The 26,727-nt window shown below is 30.6% G+C and overlaps 1 protein-coding gene across 1 annotated transcript in view; it reads left to right on the top strand.

Moving 5' to 3' along the window:
• The first annotated feature begins 4,076 nt into the window (after positions 1 to 4,076).
• The window catches only part of LOC136985837 (periodic tryptophan protein 2 homolog), a 55,091-nt gene continuing 32,440 nt past the window's right edge, over positions 4,077 to 26,727 (top strand). The window contains exons 1-6 of the mRNA XM_067283206.1: positions 4,077 to 4,177; positions 5,878 to 5,990; positions 10,869 to 10,963; positions 12,176 to 12,275; positions 18,595 to 18,741; positions 22,640 to 22,775. Coding sequence (XP_067139307.1) covers positions 4,160 to 4,177; positions 5,878 to 5,990; positions 10,869 to 10,963; positions 12,176 to 12,275; positions 18,595 to 18,741; positions 22,640 to 22,775 — 609 coding nt within the window. The 5' untranslated portion in view covers positions 4,077 to 4,159. The remainder of the gene's footprint in view (positions 4,178 to 5,877; positions 5,991 to 10,868; positions 10,964 to 12,175; positions 12,276 to 18,594; positions 18,742 to 22,639; positions 22,776 to 26,727) is intronic.

The following is a 26,727-nucleotide window of genomic DNA, read 5'->3' as shown; positions in this document are numbered from 1 at the left end:
CAACACAGTTGCAGAGGAATTGATATCAATTTAGGATTTCTACAAGATATTCTGTGGCAAAGCTTGGAGTCGGATCAATTCGAGAATTTTCAAATTTATCGTTTTTGTATGAATGTTAATTGGTGCATAATATAAATGTAATTACCAAGAAACGTCGTAACAATTGAATTTTTACTGTAAACTATTTTATTTCTGTAATAAAGTCGCTCGTGTGAATTGGCATCGAGTTATTTCAAAATCACTAGAAATTGTCACTTTTTAAATTGTTTCCGACTGGGTTTAATCGACTAAATTAACCGTTGGTTTTTACATCGGGTGGTAAGAGAAAGCCTCGAATTGTGTGGCACGGCATTTGCCAATGCAAGCGAATCATTTAGTTTTACATTCGAGTCAACGGGAACGTTTCGATTTGTTAACCAGAAATGGGAATAAATGAGCACGTATTTCAAATAGAATAATAGGATTTGTATGTTAGACAATGCAATTATTGTTTTTATGTGGTTGATTCTCTTCGCCCCACTTGGTATAAAAATATTAAAGTGGGCGATGGGGGGCGTTTAAATCATCCAAGGGGGCGTTAGGAATGATAGGAGGATCCCTGGGTGCGTTCTTTTATTTCTGCGCGTTACTCCGCGCCAGCGACATCCGTTAAAAAATTTTTGCGGAATGCGTTCCTAAATTCCGGTCAGAGTGGGCGCCGTCGAACGGCAAAAACGACCGCTTGTAGCAATAGTTTACGGTGGGAAGCAACATGGCGTCCTCCGTGGCTCAAATAGTTTCGTTTCGGTGTCCGTTATACGGTTTTATGAATGAAAATTTAGAAGTTATGAAAGTGCAAGTTAGTGCACGCGGTGATGTAAGTGTCCTTTCGAATTTTTTTCGAATGATAGCCGACATTCTAATTTTTTTCGTGACTATTTTGAATGCTCTTTCAACAAATAATCCATCTTATGGTTAAATTTTACAATTGGGGCCTTTCTTTTGATATTAAGAGCTCATATTTTAGAATTATAGATTCCTCCATCACGCTACTATCGATAGTGCGGACGCCGCCATATTTCTTTCTTTCACCGTCGTTCCCAAATGCCTACAAACGACAGCGCACTCTCGTAGTAGCGGAGACGCAGAAAGACCGCTATTAACGAACGCACTCCCTGTGTACACAGAACAGGGGGCGTTACTACTAACAGACACAACCAAGAGGGCGGAAATTCAAAAAACAGTTGCAGAAGCACTGGTTTAGGCGGCGAAAGTACGAATGTCGAATTACGAAAGACATTTGCTAGCCACTTCGAGGGGTGGGAAATCTATTCGGTATTTTTACATTCGAATATTTACGATCTCAGACACTAATAAAAATCGACATAGGGATTTGTCTTTTTTGTAATAGTTAATAGCTGTAATTTTTCGAACGCTCGCTTTTTTCTATAAATAATTTATAAACAATTACATTTAAGCCGCAGCAAAGTTGTAAAGATCACAAATGACGTCATAAATTTCGGAATACCGAATATCTTCCTGTTATCTTACCAGTTATACCTTTTTTTTTTTTTTTTTTTTTTTTTGTAACTCTTTCCGCCCAGTGGGCACTAAGAGGGCCTCTTATAGCAAGCCCATTATGGGTTCGGCCAGGCCCACAATGGGGCGGCCGGGTGGTGAGGGACGGGGACCGACATATCCGGACAGACCACCCCCGAAAAATTCCTGGGGATTTCTCGACCCGTCCGGATTCGATCCCGGGTACCCCAGGGCGGTAGGCTGCTAACCTTGACCGCTCGGCCATCCGGCCGCTTACCAGTTATACCTTACGAGCATTCCGTTCTAAACATTACTGTATAATTTTTTACAGAGAAATCATTCGGTCTATCTAAAGATTTAACTTGCTTTCATTTTTAACTAATAGTAATTACGAATAAAGCATTCGCAATTTGTAATTACCACCAGAAAATACCACAAAACGAGTCCGGCTAGCGCTATTTTACGCAGCGGCACAATTTAGAACTGATAGTCGCTCGGGGTCTAGACGCTTGTGTATTTTCATTGGCTGAAGTAATGACTGGCCACAACTTGACAAATGTTCAGCTGATTTTGTATTAAATTCAGCACATAAAAACTAACGGAATTTTAGCACGACTTTCCTGGTGACATTAAGCATCAGATTAATTAATATTGAAGTTGCCGACTAAATAGTTATTCGGCGGATGTCATTCATCAGGTCCACGTTACAATTGCAAGCGCAGTTCACCTTTGTTTTATAATTATATACAATCATTTCTAGAAATGGTAATTTAAGTGCCATTAAATAATCATCTCTCCCGATATTACGGTAAATATATCGTTGTTTATAATTCGTGACTTACTGTAAAAGCTTAATGTTTTTAACTATAGAGAATAGTTCAAAATGCACAAAAAAATAAATAAATAAATTTCAATTAACTACAGATCTGTGCTTTCAAATATCTAAAAATGTACAGATTATCAAAAGTTTCTGTTCTAAAGATTTGATCAATCAACTCAAGTCGTCGGTGTGCAAAATCTTGACTGTTTTTTGATTTATGCGGCAACGAACCTGGAATCATTATTTTTTATTAAAAGTTTCCAAATTCAGTTAAAAGTTGTCGTAATCTTTGTTAATAGGCTTTAAATGTAAATAACATTAAATTTACATTATAAAATTCTATTCTATGTGAATTTCGCATACAGTTTGCTTCAGCGAAATTTATTGCTGGGATTTCTTTGAAATTCTTCTACTTTGACATTTATTTTATAACCAATTTCAATGAACAAGATTAATTTTAAACTGAAATTAGCAGGAAAATAACATTGATCACATCCAAGACCAAAATTATTCAAAATGCCGAAATTTCAGTTTCTGCTAGTTTCATGGGAGAAGGAAAGAAAACAAATTAGCTTCAATTGACTAAAAGTTTTAACAGATGGTGCGAAAGTAACAAACGTGCTGTCATGATCCACTCGTCTTTAATTAAATACCGAAGTTTAATGCCAAATTTCGTTTCTTCGTCATTACCCCATCCTGAGATATGAAACGAAATAGACGCCAACACACACAGAGACACAAATCCACGTGTCAAATTTGATACGATTCCAATATTTCCCTTGTTTGGTATACATAAAGAGCGGGAAGTAAAAAACCGCTAAAAATTTTAATATCAATACTTTTAATTAAAAAATGGTTTTAAAACGCTAAGTTAGTTTGAAGGCTTAACCCGTCTGGATTCGATCCTGGGTCTGCTTTAACCACTCGGCTATCCAGCCGTCCGTTAACAAGGTAGAGTTTTTTGGGGTTTCTTCAGGTGTCTAACACGTAAATAGAGCAGATCGCAGTGTAGCGTTGCACCAAACCTAACCGACAACAGGAAAGATCGGGTAGTGAGGGACAATGCCCACACATGCAAAACAGACCACTCGTTAAAAATTCTAGGGGTTTCCTGTAAGATTTGAGTCCGGGTCCTTCAGAGCGGAAGCTGACGACTTTTTAATATTTTATTGAATTAATCAATTAAAGATTAATTTTAAAACTAAAATAGACTAAATTAATTAAATAATTTATGAAATATTAATGCATAAGATAGCTGGAAGGTCTTTTTTTTTTTTTTTTTTTTTTTGTAACTCTTTTCGCCCAGTGGGCACTAAGAGGGCCTCTTATAGTAAGCCCATTATGGGTTCGGCCAGGCCCACAATGAGGCGGCCGGGTGGTGAGGGACGGGGACCGACATATCCAGACGGACCACCCCCCCGAAAAATTCCTGGGGATTTCTCGACCCGTCCGGATTCGATCCCGGGTCCCCCAGAGCGGTAGGCTGCAACCTTGACCGCTCGGCCATCCGGCCGTCGCATAAGATAGCTGGAAGGTCTAGACAGGTAAAGTGCTATCTCATATAATGCGAATAAAACTAGGAGTAAAACAAAATAATATTTAAAATATTTTAACATGATAATATTCGAGTATTTTTTCAAATGTAATATAAATATTTTCTAACAGTTTTGAATTTCAAATTTTAAAACAATATTTAAAATAATTTAATTTTGCCTATAGTATACTTTTATCTGGCAACCTGTCAGCTACTAGAAATATCCCACGTGTTTGAATTTGGTTGAGAGATGAAATTTGTTTACTAGATATAAATATTTTATAAAAATGAGTTTTTCTTATAAGGTAAATTTGAATTTACAATAATTATATATAATTTAATGTAAAATCTATTCATATTGATCTATGTTATTTTAGTAATGTTCAGTTCTAAAATGAATAAATTCAATTTAGAATTGCTGGTTAGAATGGACGAAAAGATCAGTAGAGTGGGACTTGAACCCAGAATACATTCTAAATTAAATTTATTTATTTGTAATGATTAAATTTAATATGAAATGGTAGCTTAACCATTTGAGTATTAACATATGTTGAATATTAGGTTTGATTTTAAATGTAATTACAGTTTTGTTTTCTTTGATGAGATATTTGGGTACTCAATGTGCTAAAATTTTCTGGTATCTAAGAGCCACACAAAGAATATCTATGAAAGATTTTTCAGTGGACTAAAACATTTTATAGTTTTTCAAAGCATATTTTCTGTATTGCTATTATTTGTGAACCTGTTTGATTATTTTATAACTAGCAGATGAGCCCGGTGTTGCTCAAGCAAAAAGTAGCAATAGCAAAGATTAAGATTATTAGATTATAGCCAATCTTATCCGTTTTCACTAGTTGCAAGAATTAGGTTTCTCTCTTCTGAGACTAATTAGAGAATTTTTACACGGTCTAAAAATATCTTTGATTTTCTGCAAAAACGCAAAAAACCGCATCTAAAATAGTATGGTAAAGCCGAGTTTTTTAAAATAATCCTTAACCCTCTCCCTCTCCTCCACGGGGATAATTTCCAAAAAATCCCTTCTTAGTGTGCATTCTTGGGCATATCCTACTAAAACAGTCAAAAACGCAAAAAAAAATTATTAAAATCATTATTGAATTTTAACTGAATAAATCTTTAGTATTCAAAAAGATTTTTTATTTAAATAACCTATAAAATAAAAAAAAATCAGAAAATTTTTCATTATAATGGAGAATTAACTTACTTGATGATAACTTTACTTGAATTATATGATTGATTTTAAATTCTAAAATCTAAAAAAACTTGTTTGGAACACTTCTTGCACAATCCCTGGGAAGGATAAATCAACACACTAAAAACCTTTTTTTGTGTCCCAGTACAAACAGCTTTAGATAAAAACTAACGTTTTCGACCAAAAACTTGGTCTTCGTCAGGATAAACTTGTTTGGAACTTTGTTTTCAATTCAATATTTCGAATTTGGAATGAATTCGAATGCTCGTTCAATTTGTTTATTTTGGATTTATTGTTTTTGGGTTACTCAAAAAGTGGAAATGATTAAAATATCTATTATATAATTGCTAAAATGTAAACTATATGTGCCACTATTTACTTTCCTTCTTTATTATTTACACTTTATACTGACTAAAACTAACTCCTCTTCCTTCAAGGGGAGTTGGAATTTCCAAAAATTCCTTTTTAGTGTGCATTCTCATGATGTACCTTACTAAAACACAGTTAAAAATAAAAAATTGCATCTAAAATAGTACAGTAGAAACCGTTCTTCAGGTTAAGCCTTAATTCTCTCCCTTCCCCTGTGGGGGGAATTTTGAAAAATCCCTTCTTAGTGTACATTCTTGTGACATACCCTAACTGTGTACCAAATTTTAACTTTCAACTCATAACTGTTTGGGCTCTGCACTTATTATTATCAGTATCATTATTAACCTATCTCGATTATATTATAAGATAATTTAATGATTATTTAAAATATTTATGAATGATTAATAATTCTGATTATTTTTTCAGTTTACAAATTTATTAGGATGTGTATATAGAAAAGGAAATCTTTTATTTACTGCTGATGGAAATAACGTTATCAGTCCAGTGGGAAATAGGATTTCAATTTTTGATTTAAAAAAGTAAGTTTTGTTTAAAAATAATGTGTTGTTGGACAAATTCGGCAAAAAGTATCATTTTGAGCAAGTATCATCATTATATAATATATGAAGGCTATTTTTTAAATAAGGTCCGTTTTTTAATAAGAAGAAAAATACTGTAAATATCATTAAAATATTTTTTTTTCCATATTCTACATACTTTTATCTACTTTTCTACATAATTTCCATTTTTGTTTAAACATTTGTCATACTGGTCAACAATTTTTTGAATTCCGACTTCAAAGAAATCTGCCGCCTGTGAAGAAGCCCAATCCATGACTGCAGTTTTCACTTCTTCATCGTCGTTGAACCATTGACCACCAAGGAACTCCTTTAAGTATCGAAACAAGTGAAAATCACTGGGTGCAAGGTCTGGACTATGTGGATGATCTTATCGAGTCAAAAACGATAAAGCACTGTCCAATCTTTTTGTTTTGTGATCATCAGAAAGCAATCTTGGAACCCACCAAGAACACAATTTTCGATAATTCAGTTTATCCGAAACAATGGTGTACAAAACTGATCTTGAAATCTGTGGAAATTCAATTGATAACGTTGAAATCGTGAATCGTCGGTCCTCTCAAATTTTGTTATCCACATCACAAACCAAATCTTCAGAAATCAGAGAAGGTCTGCCAGGGCATGGTTCATCATGCACATTAACTCGCCCATCCTTGAACATTCTTACCCATTTTCAAACTTTACTGTCACTCATAGCATTATCACCGTAAACTTCACAAATCTGACGGTGAATTTCTGCTGCTGCCAAGTTTCTTGCACTCAAGAATCGAATAACAGATCGTATCTCACAGTCGGCGGGAGACTCAATTTTCTTAAACATTTTAAACTTCTACAGCTCAGCATACAGACAGATGATATGGCTTCAGATGGCATCAAAACGCGCGCCAAGCTTGCTTGGAGCAGAAGCGCATGCGTACTGCCATGATTGCGCATTATTCTCACTCTCATTCACAAATGGACCTTATTTAAAAAATAGCCCTCGTACTATAATAGGTTGTTAATGGCTTAAATAATTCTGATTTTGGTAAAAGCAATAGAATCTTACCATTATGCATTTTTTTAAATTTTTTTTTAAAGACACATATTTGACAGACATTTCCAAAACAGAATTTTTTGTTGTCAATCTGTATAAAGAACACTATAAACAAAATGACCATAAGAGTACTTACAACTCTGCAGCATTTGGGCTGCCATTGTTTAAACTTGTTTCTGTCATGGAGTATTATGATGGATGGCAGAGGAGTATAAAGTGTGTCACATGACCCTACTCGAAGTCACTCAGTCATGTGAGTACCTCAAAACATTACTCACCTCAGCCATGTGACATCTCTTACACATTTCTCAAGAACTTGCTTCTGGAAGGCTTCATTCTTTTGGGCTGAACTTTGGAGGAATTATATGATAGAGCTGTGATGTGATATTTTTTTAACATGTGATTCACCTCTTTTCAGACTCCAAATTTTGTAATGATTGTTAAAAGCTATCAGAAACATATTTAAACATTACTCTATCTTAAATATAAATTAAAATCAAATTATATAACAATTTGTGATAATTTGATAAATAACTAATAATTCTACTATGCTTTTAAATGATATACTCCCTTTTACATTTGTCTTAATTTACCAAAACTGAGTTATGTTATATTTATTTACATCAGTGTTTTTCAGCTTTTTTTTATCTCACGACACACTCAAACCTTTAATTAAATTTCTGTGGAAAAAATCAAGTGATTTAAAGTGGTGTTTGTAAACATTCTATTACCATATTACTTGCCACTTAATCTAATTCTTTTTGTCTATATTTTTTTTCAATTAAATAAAACAGTATTGTTGTTCCTTAAAATAACAGCAGGTTACAACAATAGTTATATAAATTAATAATTGTCATTTACATAAGAAAAGCAATTAACATGAAGTCTTAATTTGTATTTAAAGGTTGAATGATAATTGGGCTACAATTTGAAAAAATTGTAGACCTATAAATTCCCACTGTCGTTCATCCATCTGTCTTTCCTTAATCTCAAGAACAGAGTTAGATAGATGAAAGTTGAGACCAGATGTGGAAGGCTTAGGGCAGGAGGCATAGATTAACTGTAAATGAACTTCTGGTTTGGAATGGAAGTAACATTACTTCAGTTCAAACTTTTCTTTCAAACGGAATTAGATAGATGACCGACATGACTCTATTGCATAATAGGACAGAATGATGTATAGGTGCAAGACCACCATTAAAAGAATTGAGAACATTGTGACGAAAAGTTGCAGCCTGGCATTGTGACAATGTCACGATAAATAATTGCTCATATCAATTAGTTTATTTGGTTACTGTAACACAACACATGAACAATCTGGCAAAGAGGATGCATCCTGGAAAGATATTTATGTAAAGATATTTATGCTAGCCACATGGCCAGTTGGCTATTCAAACCCATGACCAACTACTGGTTTTAGGTGGTTTTATCCACTCTGTTACTGGAGAGTACCTATAAATTCTACTGTTGTCTGTCCATCTCTGTCCTTCCTTAATCTTGAGAACAGAGTTAGATAGATGAAAGTCGAGACCAGACATGGAAATCATAAGAGAAAGAGACCAGATTAAAAACATCCTCATTTATACATATAGATAACAAAGAAAAACTCTAATAATCAATTTAATGAGGTTTTAATTTTGACATGTACATTTATTGTTCTTTGGGCTTCTTTCAAAAATAATTTATTTAATAATCTTAATAAAAATTTTCATAGCACATTGGTTGAAAATTGCTGATTTACATCAAGACATTTGACATCTTTTGTTGCATCTGAGAATGCTTATCATTATAATCTATATTATTTAATGGAATTAATGTCATTAGTGAGTTTATTTTTTATGATAGTAATCTTGAAAAATAAATCATTGTTGTCAAATCTTAGCTTGGTGAGTTTTGTTGTAAATTGTTAGTGTTAGCAGAAATATAACTAATACAACATTTATCAAACTGTGGTCTGCAGACTCTTTGAAGTCCAAAAATAGGTGAATTGTCTGTTAAGAAATATGACATTACTACTGTATCATGTGGTGTCTTTAAAGTTCAGCCAAAAGAACAGTCTTTCACAAAAAGAAAGTTTTGGGAAATACATCAGAGATGTTGTGAGTGGTGTTTCAAAGTAGTCACATGACCAAGTGACATTGAAGTCAAGTTATGTAACAGGGCTTGTACATGTCTGCTATCCAATATGAAACTCCATGAAGGAAGCAAGCTTACCCTTTGCGTGCCAGAGCAGCTCAAACACTGCAGAATCAATAGGGTAGTCTTATGATATTTTTTTTGTTTACAGCATTTTTTATATGGGTTTGCAACAAAATTCTATGTTTTGGAAATGTCTATCAAATATGCATTTTTAAAAAAATTAAAAGAAAATGCATAATGGTAAGCATCTATAGTTTTACCACTAAATGGTACGTGATTACTTGGTGTACAATCAATCCATATTTAAAGGATCCTTCAATAATAATCAGTATAGATAGACTTTAATAAATTATTTCAGGCTAGGCAGATGGGACAGGTGGATGAGATGATTTCTTCTTGCTACCTGATCCCACTCTAAAATCTCCTCACCCCACCCTGGCACCACCCATGATGAGCAAGCATATGAACCAAATGATTTCAAGAAAGTAGTAATGTCATCTACTGACTAAAACAGGAACAAATAGTGACTGAATGATTGCATTAACTTGCTACAAAGGAATGAAAGAAAATTTATCTTCTCTGGAATTAAGCACAGTAATAAAGTTTATGAATAATCAGTGTTTAGATAATCATCAAAAAATTATTAACAAACATCTTATATGTTGCTGTAATAGATAATAATATTTAGAAGAAAGATCCAGTTTTTAAATTTGATGTTTGAAAATAAATCTTAAACTTTTTGAAATTATCAATGAAAATATTGCAGATTTTATTTTTTATTGTTTAACACCTTCGTCTTATAGACAAACAACTCCAAGAACCCAATCACCTTAATTAAAGCCAGACAATTTGCTTAATTATCAGGATATAATAAAGCTGTGAATAAGGAAGTAATTTGTTTACAGGTAGGTCTCCATCTTGTTATGAGATGGAGGCCTAACTGCCTACCTGTAGACAAATTACTTCCTATCTAATTATTAACTTATCCTTATTTTAGCCACAGATCATCTAGCTTTAATCATCACTAGTGAGGTTGAGGCCAAAGTTTAAAACGCAAAAATGTGTACGCCGAATGTTCAGCACCACTTACCTGTAAGTCTACAAGTTTGACAATGACATTTGGAATGTCGAGCATGATTCCACTGACTTTCCAAACACTATTGTCAAACTTCTAGGCTTACAGGAAAGCGGCGCTGAACATCTGACGTACACGTTTTCGTGTTTAAAACTTCGGCCTCAACCTCACTGTTGTCTTTATATAATTGCTTAGTGTGATTTTGTAAATTACAAATATGATGATCTGACAGAGGAATATGACTAATCCCTCTGTTGATTAACTTTGACAGCAAATTGTGCTCTAAGACAGCCTTCTTATTAAGCCTTTAACTTTTGTCATAATATGTGCTAGCAAACATCAAGAAAATCATCACTTGTAAATTTTAAGAACACTGTAAGTCAGTATATTGTGGAAAGCTGCTTGTTATGAATATTCCTGTTACAAAATGTTGATTGAACTATTGTCTCTTTTGAATATATTTATTATTAAATTTGCAAAATTTTATAAAATTATACAAATAAAAACAAAAATATTAATTATATTTATTATTATTATTATTTTTGTAAATTACTGTAATGTTAACAATTAATGAGTATTTTTAAAATTTCAGCAACAAATCTGAAACATTACAAATTGAAAGCAGATATAATTTCACAACTATTGCTCTTTCTCCTAATGGATATTTATTATTTACTGTAAATGAAGGTAATGGTTTATTAATCTTAATTGTAACAAATAATTAGCTATTTGTTCCTTTGAATTCCAGTTATTTTAAAAATTACATTATGCTTGTTTAATTATTTTTAAAATACAATAGACTCTGCTTATTGTAATCATAGATATTGTTGTCAGCTGAATAATATCAGAATTAGCAAATCCTAAAACTTGTAAGTTAAAATACACTTTAAAAACTTTGCTTATTGTAATCAAAGTTTGGTTATTGCTGTCATAGTCTTTAGATAAATAGGCATTTTTAAGTTAGTTTTTGAATTATCAACCTCAATATGTTACTCCTTAAACAAATTAGTACAAACTGCTAAGAAGTACAAATTTTGATGCTAGACCAAGGGTGGGCAACCTTTTTTATAACATGGGCCAGAATAAATTTTACGTTTTTTCTGCGGGCCATAGTAGTTAATTGACGCCGCCTTGTGACCTGTAATTTTTTAGTCTACAAATATGAAATAAATAAAAAAAGAAGTTAATTACTACATTTATTTCTCTTATCATTTTCGAAAATTACAAAGAATTGGAAAAATAACTATTAATTAGTTATTTTTCTAATTTAATAATCTATTAAAGATCTCGCGGGCCGGATAGAAACTTTTCATGGGCCGTAGCTGGCCCGCGGGCTGGGGGTTGCCCACCATTGTGCTAGACAATAGATTGATATCCAGTTACGGTGACTGCTCCCAGTCCACAAACCTCAGAATTAGTAAGTCCACTCAACAGTTTTTATGATCTTCTGTTCAATGTTACAGTTGTGGAGAAACAGGTCACTTTTCCAAATATTTTCTAAGACAAAGGTAAACTCAAGTAAAAATAATAAGAAAGATGACAAAATGAAAACCCAGAAATTAAAAATAACGTGTGGTCTTAACTCTGTACAGTTGCAGTACAGTAATTTAAAATGTTGGCATCCCTTACTTCAATTATATACTTGATGAATTACTGTCAATTAATAACAATGATTATACTTAATAAATACTTGAGTTATATATATTATAACTGCTTTTATGTTTTTTAATGTCTGAGTTAATAAAATCAGAATTTCCACTAATTTCAGTTATCACTTACTTAATGTTATTAGTCAGTCATTAGAATCAGTACAGGCAAGTCCTAAAGCGATTACAATAAGTGGATTTCTCTGTATATTTTAATTTGTTTTTATATTTATAAATATTTTATAAATTTCAGTTGGTGAAGGATATCTATTTAGTTTAACGAAAAAAATATTATTTTATCGACACCATTTTAAGAGACCAGTAAAAGATGTGCAGTTTAGTCCTAATGGCAGGTATGATATTTTCAATTAATTTTAATTAAATACTTTAATTGATAGTTACAGTAATAACGCTTGAATTTTCTGTTTTACTATTTATTCATTTCACTATTACTCTTAACAAGGAGAGGGTCAGACATTCAGGTCTCCAATTTGAACAAAACTTGGTGAACACATAACCCTAAATACAAACAGATAAAGTGGTCTAAATAATAGGACCACTTCTCAAGCATTTGTGAAAAACAGACCTCTGAAAATTGAGTGTTTAGCTTATTAGTCTTTGGAAGTTTCATATCTCCTCAGAACAGATAGCAAGCGGTTAATATACCAGCTAGTTCAGCAGTCACCAACTGGTGGTATATGGACCACTGATGGTTTATGAGAAATTTCAACATTGATCAACTCAAGATTACATGAAGTATTACAAAAGAAATACAAAATGCTTGGTTGCTTCTTCTTACTCATTGGGAATTTTTTATTCAAATCTAGAACCAAACATGAAATGACTGTTATCAATAAATAATGTGAATGCAATTTCATCCTTCAAAGAAAAGAGCCAAGAATCCATAAACTTATTTCAAACAAGCAGCAACAAACTTCATACTAATTTGTTATAATTAAACAAGTAAATTTCATATTAATAAAGTAAAACAGAACTTTAATGATTATTACAATAAACTTCAACTGTACCAGAAAACTGGAACTGTACATGCGGATAAGAATTATACTTCATTGCAAAATTTCCGGCAAAAATTCAATATTCAAACGTTTACAGCCGCTATTTCATCAGCCCTCTTCAGGACATGTAGAATGGAAAAACCGTTCTATAAATAGAATGCTGTTGTGTTCTATTTTTAAAAGTTTCAAATATGTTTGAATAAAGGCTATATATTATGAGTCTAGATAATATTTCCATGCATTTGGCACATAATGGCATCAGCATTGATGCAAGCTCCACTACTGTCTGCCTTGTAGATCTCTAGAGCTTCTAACATTCTAATGTTTTGCCAGTCGAAGACCCTGTGTATTACGGTAGCTTGGTCCCAACAGAGGGAAATCCCTGGTTCACTGGCATAATGTGCCAGAGCTGTATTAATGTTTCCTTTTTTTATGTTATATTTGTGATCCTTTAACCTGGCCTGCAGCGATCTGTACTTGGATCCTATATACCAGACATGGGTAAATGCAGCTCTTTTTGAGTTACATGCAGCTCTTGCCGAAAGTGTTAATTTCTGCTTTTTATTATTATTTTTACAATTTTATTTCCACAATTTTTTGAAAATATGTAATTATATACATGTAATATTTAGTAATTTATTTCCAAGTTGGTGCAATAAATTAAATTGACATTTCAAATCTATTCTTTTAAAACAAGTTCTCGACTCAGATGGGGGACACTCTATCCTTCCCTGCCTTACCATACTATCTGCCACGACAGTACAGAACTGCGACTCCCATGCATTTTGCAAAACCTACATTTCGGCTCCCATTGAAATCTTGCTTGCCCACCTCTGCTACATATGTTGCCATTCCGTGGAACCTATCATCCTGTAGTGGGATGCGGTGTACTCCCGGTGTTTTAGTGTTTTCAGTGCCATCCTTAGTGTTAGACAGAAGGCAGGAAACATTGTATTTCCTTTTGTACATTACATGTATGTTTAAATCTTTTGCAATTCTTAAGTGAGGGAGAGACGGTTTGTAGCTTAGGACTACCCAATTAGCTTCTGTTTTGTTAACACTGGTATTGGTGTTGGTGACATAGTGAGATGTTTGAATGATAGAGTGTTGATAAATATGTGGCTGTATCCATGGTTGGACGCAATTTGTTTCAGATGTTCTAGTTCCTTGCTGGTATCTGACATCTCCGTAGAATGCAAATAGGCTCTCACTACCAGTGTGTAAAAGGCAGCTGCTTTATATGACCATGGGTCAGCTGAATTGGCCGGTATGAAAAGGGGGACATAAGTAGGTTTGTGGTAAATTGTGGTGTTGAACTTACATTAATCTGTAGTTGTTATTGTGACCAGAGGGTCAGCACCTCTTTAGTGCCTCATCAGGACTGACACCAGTGTGTTTTCTAGGATAGACACAGAAACCTTAATGTCCGCAAATTTGGAATTTGCGTGAGCGGTCATGTGCATGGGCGATTGGATTCGGAATGGAGGAGGGTTGAGAGATGAATCAGAAGTGAATCACTCGGATACAAGATTAACAACTAAAATAAGCGATTTGATTCAACAAAAAGGAATACATAGCTTTATGCTATTGAATAACGGTTGAGAGAGAGAGTGTTTACAAAAACTGCGAGTTGGTATATCTACCTTTGATGTACTTAATTGTGCAGATTTTTGGGATCTCTGACTTTTGGTTGGTCAGTTGGAGCGGTTGGGAAAGCGTAAATTTTCCCTTTTTCTTGATGGCAGTCGGATATAATAACAAATAACTGGAGAACTGGATATAATAATCTGGGGAGTTCAAAGGTATCAAAAAAACACAGTATGAAATCCTTTATAGCCTGGATGACAACAATACTTTCCTCTTTTTTCAGGGCACTTTTTTTGATGCACTCGCAAACTCTCAACGACCCCTTGTCCTTGAATCACTTCTTTCTATACTCCAAATCACGTTATCCTTTTTTCACCAATCATGAATTTTTGCTATTAGTTCTCAGTGATACATTTGATGAGTTCCCTGGGAAAGGAAATGACTCCAGGGAGAGAGCTTCGGTCATCCTCTGGATAAAATTGAAAAACTTTCGAAAGATGAAAAATGAATTTTCTCTCCAACTTTTCATCAAGTCCAGTCTCTCTATTATTATTACACACCTGTAACACATCCCCAATATCCGGTCTACTTCTCCATACAATTAAAATGTCATCAATGTATCTGGTGTAAATAAGGATATTATGTTTGATGTTTATTAAGGACCGCTCTTCCAATTGTCACAAGACAAGTTCACAGAGATCGCCTGAAATGGGGCTACTCATAGTTATTCCCTTTTTTGGATATACATATGTTGTCAAAATAAAAACAGGACGAATAGCACAATAAGTGCATAAGCTCTAATATCTGTGAGTGGAACGACTGTGCATCAGGAGTAGAGCTTAGAAAGAAATCTCTTAATGCACAAAAACATGATTCTAAATGAATAGATGGAAACATGGAAACAAAATTGAACATTGTGAGATATTCGTTCCCTTTTAAATTGATAGTCGCAAGTTTGGAGAGAAGTGTACCTGAATCGGAGATCGTATATGTATATGATTGAAGGTGGCATTTTAACAGGTGTTGGATCCGTTGTTCCAATAAGAACATAGGGGATCTGGCTTTGCTGATTACAGAACATAATTGTTGACCAGGTTTGTGCATTTTGGCAAAGGTGGGAGCGTCCAGGGAGCTGAGTAACATGTGTTGCAAGGCCCAGTGCCACCACAAGGCCATTGCGTGTGATCCTACTGACCTGACTTTGTAGTTTCATTATATATGAGGCATCTGAGAGTTGACATATGATTTAATGATTATTATTCTATAGACATTTGTATAATTTAAAAATTCATGATAGTGGTCTGTGGGATTCAAAATTGTGAGTTTAGTGGTCTGTGAAGTTAGAAAGGTTGGTGACCACTGAGCTAGTTGGAGAAATCCATCAACAATCAAATAAGACGTTCAAAATAAAAAGCAGGTTTGAATGGCAGTTATAGTATCTAGGTCATGCATGCTGTCTGGAAGCTATCACCCCACCTGCCATCACATTACACAATGTTTAATTTAGTCATACTTAGTTCCTACACTTTATTGAAAGTTTATTATTAATTTATTTGATAAATGTTAATTATTTTACTTAAATTAAAATTTCAGAGTGTTTATGAAAATACTGTGTCAAAACTCCATTCAAGTTAACTAGTTTGATTTAACATATAAATCTCTATGCTAGACAGTTGGGAAAAGAAAATGACTTTTGAGTTATTCCAGTTCGAGTTAACCAGGTTCCACTACATAAATAATTTCCAAGTGAAAACAAAAAACGTCATATAAACAGTGTTGACCATACTTGATGAAATCATAACCCATTACAGTCCATTAAACAAAAACAAACTTTAGGCTCTTAACACCCAAATGAAAGGTCTAGGTCAGAACTTTCTTTTTGATATTTAACAAAGTGTTTTTTAATGTTGCAATTACTAATTCTGATGTATGGAGTGAATGTAAGTTTGAATTGGGTAAAATGATCAATGCGTCTTTCCATTTGACTTTTTCATCTTTGTTTATTGCTTGCTGAGCTAGCACAAATTTTTACATTTAATATTATTCATGTATTTTTTCAGCTATGTATCAAGAGAACAGAATGTGCTAGCTATGTAAAATTGGATTGTATGTCTTCAAATCTCTCTCAGTAAAGCTTTGTGTATTCTGCCTTATTCATTTGTATTGAAGCACTGCTAAAAGCTGGAAAATACTTATTCCACAGGTATGTTTATTGGAAAAAATGAATGCTTCCAATCACTTTCAGAGACCTTCCTCAAGTTATTATGTTTCCATAAATCTGGCAAACAATAATGTGTTACCTCTAACATGGGTGAACTTTAGCATTGTAAATATTATCACCATAATCTCTAGTTATTAATGTGCATGTTTCAACATTTAATTTCTCTAGTCTAATTCAGTTATATTACAGAAAGCTATGTACATAGTTTAACATTTTTTATTATGTTATATTTCATCATTATGTATGTCAATTTAATTTTATTATTATTGTTATTTTTTTACATACATTGTAATTTTTATTATGTCATATTTGAATTTTAATATTGTCACATTTTGTATGGAATATACCTTTTTAAAAATTTTCAATTAGATTTATGGAAACATATAATAACTTGAGGAATGTCTCTGAAAATGATCAAAAACATTTGTTTTCTCTATAAATATACCTGCTGGAATACATACAGGAGGTGTCTGTGAGTTATCATTTGTATTCACATTTTATGTGTAATGAGGTTGTAAACTGAAGGTTATCACATTGTTATTAGAAGAAAATTTTGATTGGTGTGTCATTTAAGTAACTTAGAGGACATTAATCTGGTGAAAACTTGACAACTACCCTGCAGATCATCTTTCACTGTCTCTTATATTCCATTCTGTTTGATTCTTTACTGTAATCTTTTATCTTGGTCAATGCCAAACAAAGTGTATTGCCATTAACTTGGGTCTGTGACTGAAATCTCTAATCAGTTCTTTAATTAGTAACATTTTATCCCAAGCTTTATTATTGGCAGGAAATAGTAGTTCTTCAAACCATGCTGCAGAAAGTTGGCATCTTGTATGCAAATGGCTCCTTGGACTTCATATGTGTAAAATTCGGACCAAAGTTGGCTTTTTGAAGATTAGCTACTTTAAGAATAAATGTTAAATTTTTATTTTAGTAAAATTATTTTATAAAGTTGAAGATAATGCTTTATCCGTAATAAATGTTAAAAAACAGACTATCCAATGCTGAAAGTATCTGATGATATAAAGTTACCTTAGCATCACTAACTTGCTTACTCATTGATACACTAGCTTGAAATGTTTGAGTAAAAATAAATGTCTTATTTAAAAAAAACAAAATAATTGTTTGAAAATGGATATTAAGTATATTACCAGAAAAATCTGAAATTAAAAATACTTTATACCATATAAGGTGTCAAAGTTTAATTCTTAATGTCTTATAGAATGCCAAAATGTTTATGCATTTAATTAAAACCATTTGTAAAAAGATACTTTACTCCAAATAATTTTTTAAATATTTATTTTATTGTTGTTTTGTTATTCTTGCATCATTTTTTTTCACTTTGGTTTTACTGCATATTTTTTTTTTAACTAATTGGGATTGTTGTAATTGGGGTGGCAAATATTGGCCATGAGACATTGCCAAATTTAATGTAATAAATTAATTAATTAAACAAAGTACCATATGCTGTTTTTAAAGTTATTTATTATGAATTTGGTTTACATTATTTTAAATTACACTGTTTTCTTTTGTGTTATCATTGATTAGTCTTTATTAAAATTTTTTATATTATTTACAATTATTTAATCAATGTATATTGTTTATATAAAAAATGATTATAAATTGAAACAATGATATAGAAAGTGATGCAAAATATTGGAATACTGAAGGTGGTCAGGATAGAATCCTAGTAATTTTTTGTGAATGTAATTTATAAATTTTGATTGCTAATTTTAAAAAACTGTATTAAAACTTTTCTAAATTAGTAATAATTATTTGAATATATTATAAAATTTGTGTTTAACTTTAGAGTTTTTTAATTTTATTAATTTTATATTTTTATAGGTATATTGCTGTTACGAAGGAAAATATTGTATTTCTATATAAAATTCCAACTTTCAACACAAAAGAATATAATCCATTTATTTTAGATAGAGTATTTTCTGCATCTTGTGATGATACAATGTGTTTAGATTGGTCATCAGATTCACAGTAAGCAAAATATGTTTTGAATATACCTTTACAATATTGACAATTTTTTTCTAATATTAAAATTTTGAAAATAATGATTTTTTGCATGCATATTTCTAATAAATAAATATATATGTAGGAGAAGGTATACGGAACCCCACTTTGTTCTTGAGCAATCTGTTACAAACTGTAAGCTCAATTTTTTAATTTCTTATATGGCTTAGCTTTTCTGTTTTATTGGCTACTCATTCCTAAATTGAAAAAAATACAATTCAGTCAGGAGTCACAAGATGCTGGCAATATAGACTCCATTCTTTTTTGAAGTATAGGAAATTTAAACAAACGCATATAAAATACTTATTCAGCATTTTATATTAAAAAGTTATTACAGTAAACTTAGACTTATACAATTTTTGTTTTTTAGTAGACTGTAAAGTTGCAAAAGTCACATATACAACATATTTTCTCTGGAAGCTTGTCTTTATAGAAATGAAGGATCTGGATGCCATGTATACCATTGGTAAGCCATTTTACATAGTACGGAAGCCAGGTCAATAATACCAGTACTATAGGATTCCATATTATAAGCATTGCCATTTTTTGAAAAACACTAAAGCCCACAAGAAAATAAACAGGACCAAATATGTTCAAACACATGAAGATGTTAGATGACAACATTTAGGTAAAGTGTTTGGTTCTAGAAGTTATCTGTTAATCATGACCAATTAAAAACAAACATGATTTTATATACCTTTCAAACATTTGAAATAGACAAAAAGTCAAAAATGCTTCTTCCTCAACCACCACTACAAAACTAGCAACTACAGCCTTTCTATGACTGTCAGTCAGGATGACCTAATAGACAAGCTCTAGCTGTCACTACTAGAGTGCAGTAAATTGTTCAAGTATTGAAGGGTTCCATATTACCACTTTATCCCATATATTAAGTTAGAAATGCTCTTTCTGTTTAATTGCATAATCACTACGTTAAATAATTAAATAATGTAAGTTTGATAGAACTGATTAATAAAAATATTTTTTGATTATTAATTTTAAATTTCTTATAATCTCTATACATACATATATATATATTTATACAGAACAATTTTTTATGCATAAGTTCCTTACTTCAAATTAATGTTTTTTGCTGTTGTTAAATGTGCGTTAAAAAAGCAGATATTTACTTACTTACTGAGTAAATTATAACATTTCAGATCTGCAATATAACTTGAAATTTCATGTTTAAAACTTGAGTAACATTAAACAACTTATTTGTTGAATTATATATTTACATTTATAGAATTTATTAAATACTTTTCTATTTGAAATTCTAAGTGGACTGTTTTTATTTATTTAAACATATAATATACCTATAACTTTCATCAGTAATATTTATAAAATGGAACTGCATTAAAAAATATTTTATTTTATGAAAGTTTAAATAAATATTAATAGATGACCTTAATAAATTCATCTGTACTGAATTTAAAATAGTGGATTATACAAAATTATACAATACTTTGAAATTTATGTTTAAAAAAATAAGAGAGCTAGATGATAAAATGTGTAACAAGATTTAACTTTTATTGGAAACTAGAAAAATTTATAGTACTTAATAATATATTTTAAAATTATACGCAAAAAAATTAATAGATGAAATGATCAGTAAGCTAACTATTAATTTTTATTAGCAAAATCACTTTTACATCAAAAATTCATTATTTTGTTATTTAAGTAAATGATATTGATTTTATTGAAACGTAATAATAGCATTACTATTAAAAATGTTTGAAAAAGAAAAATATTACATAATTTTATGACATTGGATAATTTAGTAATTGATTAACATAATAATTTTTTGTTAGGAAAAAGTTTTAAATAAACTGAGTGAATTTGTTTTCTAAATTACTTGCAAATTGAGTAAGTCTTTATTAGATACAAAATAAAATTTTATTTGAAGGTTTATAAATTATTAAAGATGAAATTCAAGTAATAATGATTTTCCAATAATTTGGACTGGATCTCTTTGATTAGGAAAATGGGTTAAATTTACCTATGGTGGCCAAAATGGCGGCACTTCCGGTCACCATTTTGAACACAATTTGAGACTGTGTAGTAACCGAAATACTGGTCCGCGATGTACTAAAGTTACAATAACTTGAATTTAGATTTTTTTTAATATTAAAAATGTGTTTTTATATGAAATATGAAAATTACTTACATTATTGATCATCATTTTCTTTTTTCCAACGTTTGTGTCCTACTGAAGTTGACTCCATAGTACATGTTGATGATCTTTTTTCCTATCATTATTCACTTTCTCAGTTTTGTTGCCTTATTTTTTCTTTTTCCTTTTTTTCTTTCTTCTTAATATTAGAAACAGGAGCAGCAGGCACAGTCTCCGGTTCTTTCTATTTCGGTATCCTTCTGGAACCTGGATATATCATACTTAAATGTTTCGTGAAAATTTTAAACTCTTCTCCAGGCTTTTTTGCTGGCCATTTCATGAACTTTTTATATGTGAAGGAATACATGTACAGGTCCGAAAGCTCTTCTGTGTAATGCTTTAGCAAATTTTTTTTATTTTTTAGATAACCCCATAATCTTTTTTTGAGTATGTGGTTATATCCTTTCCATTTATCAGTTAAAACTAGACTACCAGATTTTACAAATTTAGATATCACCCAATTAAGCGTGTTTTCAGATCTATCATTTACTTGACAAATAAATTCCAGTAATTGGTAAAATTTACAGGTGGTGCATCTGGACCAAAAATCGTCAGAATTAATATTGACATAATTCATTAGCTTATTATTATTAACCAAACCCTTAACTTAACAATGAATGTATTGTTTAACAAAAAATTATAAATAAATTTCACTTATATTACTTGGTTGTAAGATAATTGTAAAGAACACTTCCATAAAGGTCACACTATTTCCACGACAATACTTCACTAATTACATCATCCTTATTAATTTGCATATTAACACATGAACAATTCCACGGTCAGATTGATAAATTTACATAAATCGAAACACGTTATTAGACAGCTCCCACTATTAACCTCATCGCTAAAAATGCTATAATTCGAGATTACTAGAAGTGCCGCCATTTTGTTCACCATAGATAAATTTAACCAGAAAATGATATTAAATAAAGTTAATGTACTATAAAAATGTGTATAAGAAAAAGAATGTGTACTGTACTTATAGTAGATAGACCAAAAAGAAGAAATTCAAAAGAACATCAAAAGAAATTCTAAGAACTTGCTGACAGTCTGATAGAGAGAAAAATAGCAATGGTCATAAATTCAGTACTTCAAGTGGTTTATTCAAATACCTGGCTGACCAATTAAATTTTATTTGATCAGTTTGTATACTTTTACCTGTTAATGATCATGGCATTAGCCTGTTGTATTCAAATTTTATGGTTTACTTCACATCCACTGGCCTTTAGGTAAAACTTCCTATTCATAGAAAAGACCTGATGTGACCTAACAAGAACTATTTACTCTAGCAAATAATAATATAATTCTATTTAAGCTTATAAAATTGAAAGCTACTTTCCATTTCCAAAACCAGTGTTTTTCCTGGAACTATCCTGAATATATGTACAAAGTTTTATATAAATTGGTTCAGCTGATCTCACATGATATTCAGACGGACAGGCATGACTATATATATATAGATTACTCTTTTATTTATTTCATTGTATTTCCTAGGAAAATTAATTATATTGCTTATTAAGGTTACCAAACAAATGTTCTTTATTTTAAAAATGTTTTGGCTCATTTTGAACCATCTTCAGTTGCCTCAAAGGGAATTATATAATTTTTATGACTGCAATACTTTTAAAACTTTTTAACCATATATTAAAAATATTGTATTAATATTACTTATATTTAAAATATTTTCAGAGTTCTTGCTGTTGGCAGCAAAGATTTGACAACAAAAATTTATGCAGTAAATAAATTTTCTAATTTATCTGTGTATACATTAGGAAGTCATAAGGATACTGTGATAAGTTGTTTCTTTGAAGAAAATTCATTAGATGTATCCTTTGAATTATTTAAAATATAATTTAATGTTCGTATAATTTTATTTTATTTATGTTTTTATGAATGTAAAAGTTTATTGTAATTATAATAAATATTTTTAGAATATAATTTAAATTATTTTTAATAGTTTCAATTGAAACAGTAAATGGAAACAAAAAGCAATAATTTATGAATAGGATATTCCCGTAGATAATAACTACATATTAGTAGTCTTAATAACTACTCATTTAAATATAACAGAAAATACACATCAACCACCTTGATTCTAAAATCTTGCCAGATCAATCAGTCAATAACTCAACCATACATCCTGAACCAGTAATTATGTTTTTCTTGTTTCTAAATTATTATGGATGGCCTTAAACTTAAATTAAACATATTTTAAATCTGGACTGAGTATTGATAGCACTGAGACTTACATTTTTTGTAAGCCATAACTAAAATCAAATTAAGTAAAATGAGCTGAAATTTGCAGAGAATAAAGGAATTATCAACAGTTATAATATAGACAACCCTGGTGAACGTATACTACAAATGATACCATTTGTAGACATTTAGTGAATGAGTCTGGCAGTACTGAGAATTTTAAATTTCCACGTAATTCTGTCCAGATTAAAAGAGGTGTCAGAAAATTTGTGATAAATCTATATTTGAAATAACATACTAACTTATCAGTTTAACCTGTTAGTTTGTTTCTATTGAGAAATGAGGGAGGGGCATTTTCATTATGTTACATAAAGAATAAAAATTGCTTAGTTGTTTTTATTATTTTGATGGAAAGTGTACAATACTTAAGTCATATAACATTTACAATTAATAGCTTAAATTTATCTTTGTATACTAAGTACATTTATCAATTAACAGGACTTATTATACTGGAAAATTATGGATGCAGATATTTAGTCTTACTGATCAGAAATAATATTTTTTATTTAGTTCACCTGTACACATACACTTTAAGCTTGTGTTTCGGACTTGTTTGTCCCTCCTCAGCGGGCATTCAAAAAGCACTTTCTACAAATTAACAGTTAAAATGATTTTTGTTACAATTATAAAATTCAAAATTAAAAATATACACATTATTGCACCGACAATAAAATAATAAAAGTTCTTACAGTTTCTGTATCTCCCGACATCTTTAAAGATTCCATTATACTTGTAATACATATTAACCAAATAACACGAACCGTACACCTATTTTTTATACATTATAAATTATTAGATGTAATTTTAAATCATGTTTAACTTCTACATTGACTACTTACATTGTAAATTCTTTCATACTTAAGCTTTTGCTAAAGCTTAAGTATGAAAGAATAGGTATGCAAAACATAATTAAAAATAAAAAATTAAATTAAAAAAACAAAAAATAAAATTAAAAATTATAAATGTAATCTAAATAATGTTAAAGAATTTTTAATAAATAATAATTTGGAAATACTTCAAGGTGATAAAACCAAACAAATAATAATAATGGAAAAAGACAAGAAAATCGAAGTCATCAAAGAATTAATCAAAGAAGGAAGTTATGAACAACTCAACAAAGATCCAGTGAATGGTCTAATAAAAGCTTTAGACAAGGAACTAAAGAATTTAAAAATACAACAACACATAACAGAAGAAGACATCAAATACATAAAAAGAGAAGACAACAGAACACCGAAATTTAACATAAGGGTAAAGACACATAAAAATCCTATTAAATATAGACCTCTAATAGACGTAAAAAATTACATATATTATAATTTTAGAAAAATATTTAAAGGATAAGTTAAATTTATTAGAAGTATCTAAGTACAGTATAAAAAATGTGGATGAATTATTAAGTAGATTAAAAAATATAACTATAAATGAAAATTTGAAGTTAATATCACTAGATGTTGTCAACATGTATCCTAGCATTACAATAGAAGACATAGAAAATTCGTTAATAAACATCCAAACACCAAATTGGATAATTAAACTATGTTTAACAGTAATTAAAAATAACTATTTTCAGTTTGATAAGGAATTCTACACCCAAACTGAAGGAATACCTATGGGCACGTGTATAGGTCCAAAATTGGCCGAAATATCAATGATGCAAATAGATGAAAAGATTAAAAATATAGAAGGTATAGAATTTTATAGCAGGTATGTGGATGATTGTATAATAATTTTTGATAAAACGAAAACAAACGAGAATGTAATTGTAAATAGGGCCAACAAAATCAAAGAAAATATTAAATTTGAATTAGAAAAAGAAAAACAGAATAGTTTAAATTACCTAGATCTAACTATAGAAAGAAAAAATGATAGATTAATTTATAAGAAATATGCTAAACCTATACAAATACCTAAAGTAATTAATTATAAATCTGTTATACCTGTTAGTATGAAATATAATATATTTAAAATGTATATGAATAAAATAAGACAAAGAACAAGTGAAATAGAAATGCAAAAACAAGAGGAGGAAGAAATAATTAAAATGTTTATGTTAAATGACTATCCAAAATGTTTACTAAATAAATGGAATGAAAAATTACGTAATGACAATCAATCAAAACCAATGGATAAAGAGAAAAAATTTGTTAAATTAAGGTATGTACCAAAATTATTTGAAAGAATTAAGAAAGTTGTAAAAAGTAGAATTAATTTAATACCGGAAAAAATAAATTCAACTAAAAAATATTTGTGTTATAGAAAAGAGGAAAATTACGATATAACTGAGGAAAAAGGTGTTGTATATTCATTTAATTGCAATTGTAACCCAAAGAAAACATACATAGGAGAAACAAAAAGAAAATTAAAAATTAGACTAAGCGAGTATAATAGAGCAATAAAAGGAAATTATGCAAATTCAGCAGTGGCAGAACATTGCAATAAGGAAGGTTGTCAAATAGATTTAAACACTGTTAAAATAAGGAAAAAGAAGAAAATAATTTTAAACGCCAATTATATGAACATATAAATATAATCAGACAAACAGAAAGAATAAACAATAATACCGGAAGGGAAATCCACCAATCCTGGAGAAGCATTATAGAAGGGGGAGGGAAGTGAAAGCATAAAAAGAAGAGATTGAAAATAAATTGTAAATAAAGCTTAAGTATGAAAGAATTTACAATGTAAGTAGTCAATGTAGAAGTTAAACATGATTTAAAATTACATCTAATAATTTATAATGTATAAAAAATAGGTGTACGGTTCGTGTTATTTGGTTAATATGTATTACAAGTATAATAAAATCTTTAAAGATGTCGGGAGATACAGAAACTGTAAGAACTTTTATTATTTTATTGTCGGTGCAATAATGTGTATATTTTTAATTTTGAATTTTATAATTGTAACAAAAATCATTTTAACTGTTAATTTGTAGAAAGTGCTTTTTGAATGCCTGCTGAGGAGGGACAAACAAGTCCGAAACACAAGCTTAAAGTGTATGTGTACAGGTGAACTAAATAAAAAATATTATTTCTGATCAGTAAGACTAAATATCTGCATCCATAATTTTCCAGTATAATAAGTCCTGTTAATTGATAAATGTACTTAGTATACAAAGATAAATTTAAGCTATAATTAAGGACACAAAGGCATAATAATTTACAATTAATATTTTATCAGTTATATACTATTCTTATTTACAGTAGTGGCCAAAAGTAGAGCTACCCTTGACATATGTTTTAAAAATGTGATCTCTATTTTGTTTACCACCTACTACATAATTAATATTGTGATAGTTGAAAAGAGCACAAAAAAAGGGTCAAAATACTCAATTGAATCAAACAGATTTTATTTTGAATCTGATTCACAAAACAAAAAAATGAAGTTTTTATATTTTACTCTGTGACAAAAATAGAGCTACCAAAGGAAGTATGCAGATTTGTCCAGTATTTTTAGGACCAAATGTTAGTATTTGTGGCATAACCAGAGCTTCTGATCACTGCATCACATCTGTGTTCCAT

This window comes from Centruroides vittatus, unplaced genomic scaffold, assembly GCF_030686945.1.
Source record: "Centruroides vittatus isolate TY-2023 unplaced genomic scaffold, ASM3068694v2 contig_979, whole genome shotgun sequence".
In the NCBI taxonomy this organism is placed as follows: Eukaryota; Metazoa; Arthropoda; class Arachnida; order Scorpiones; family Buthidae; genus Centruroides; species Centruroides vittatus.
Note: the sequence above shows the minus strand (reverse complement) of the source record. Positions and strands in the feature narration are given on the sequence as shown.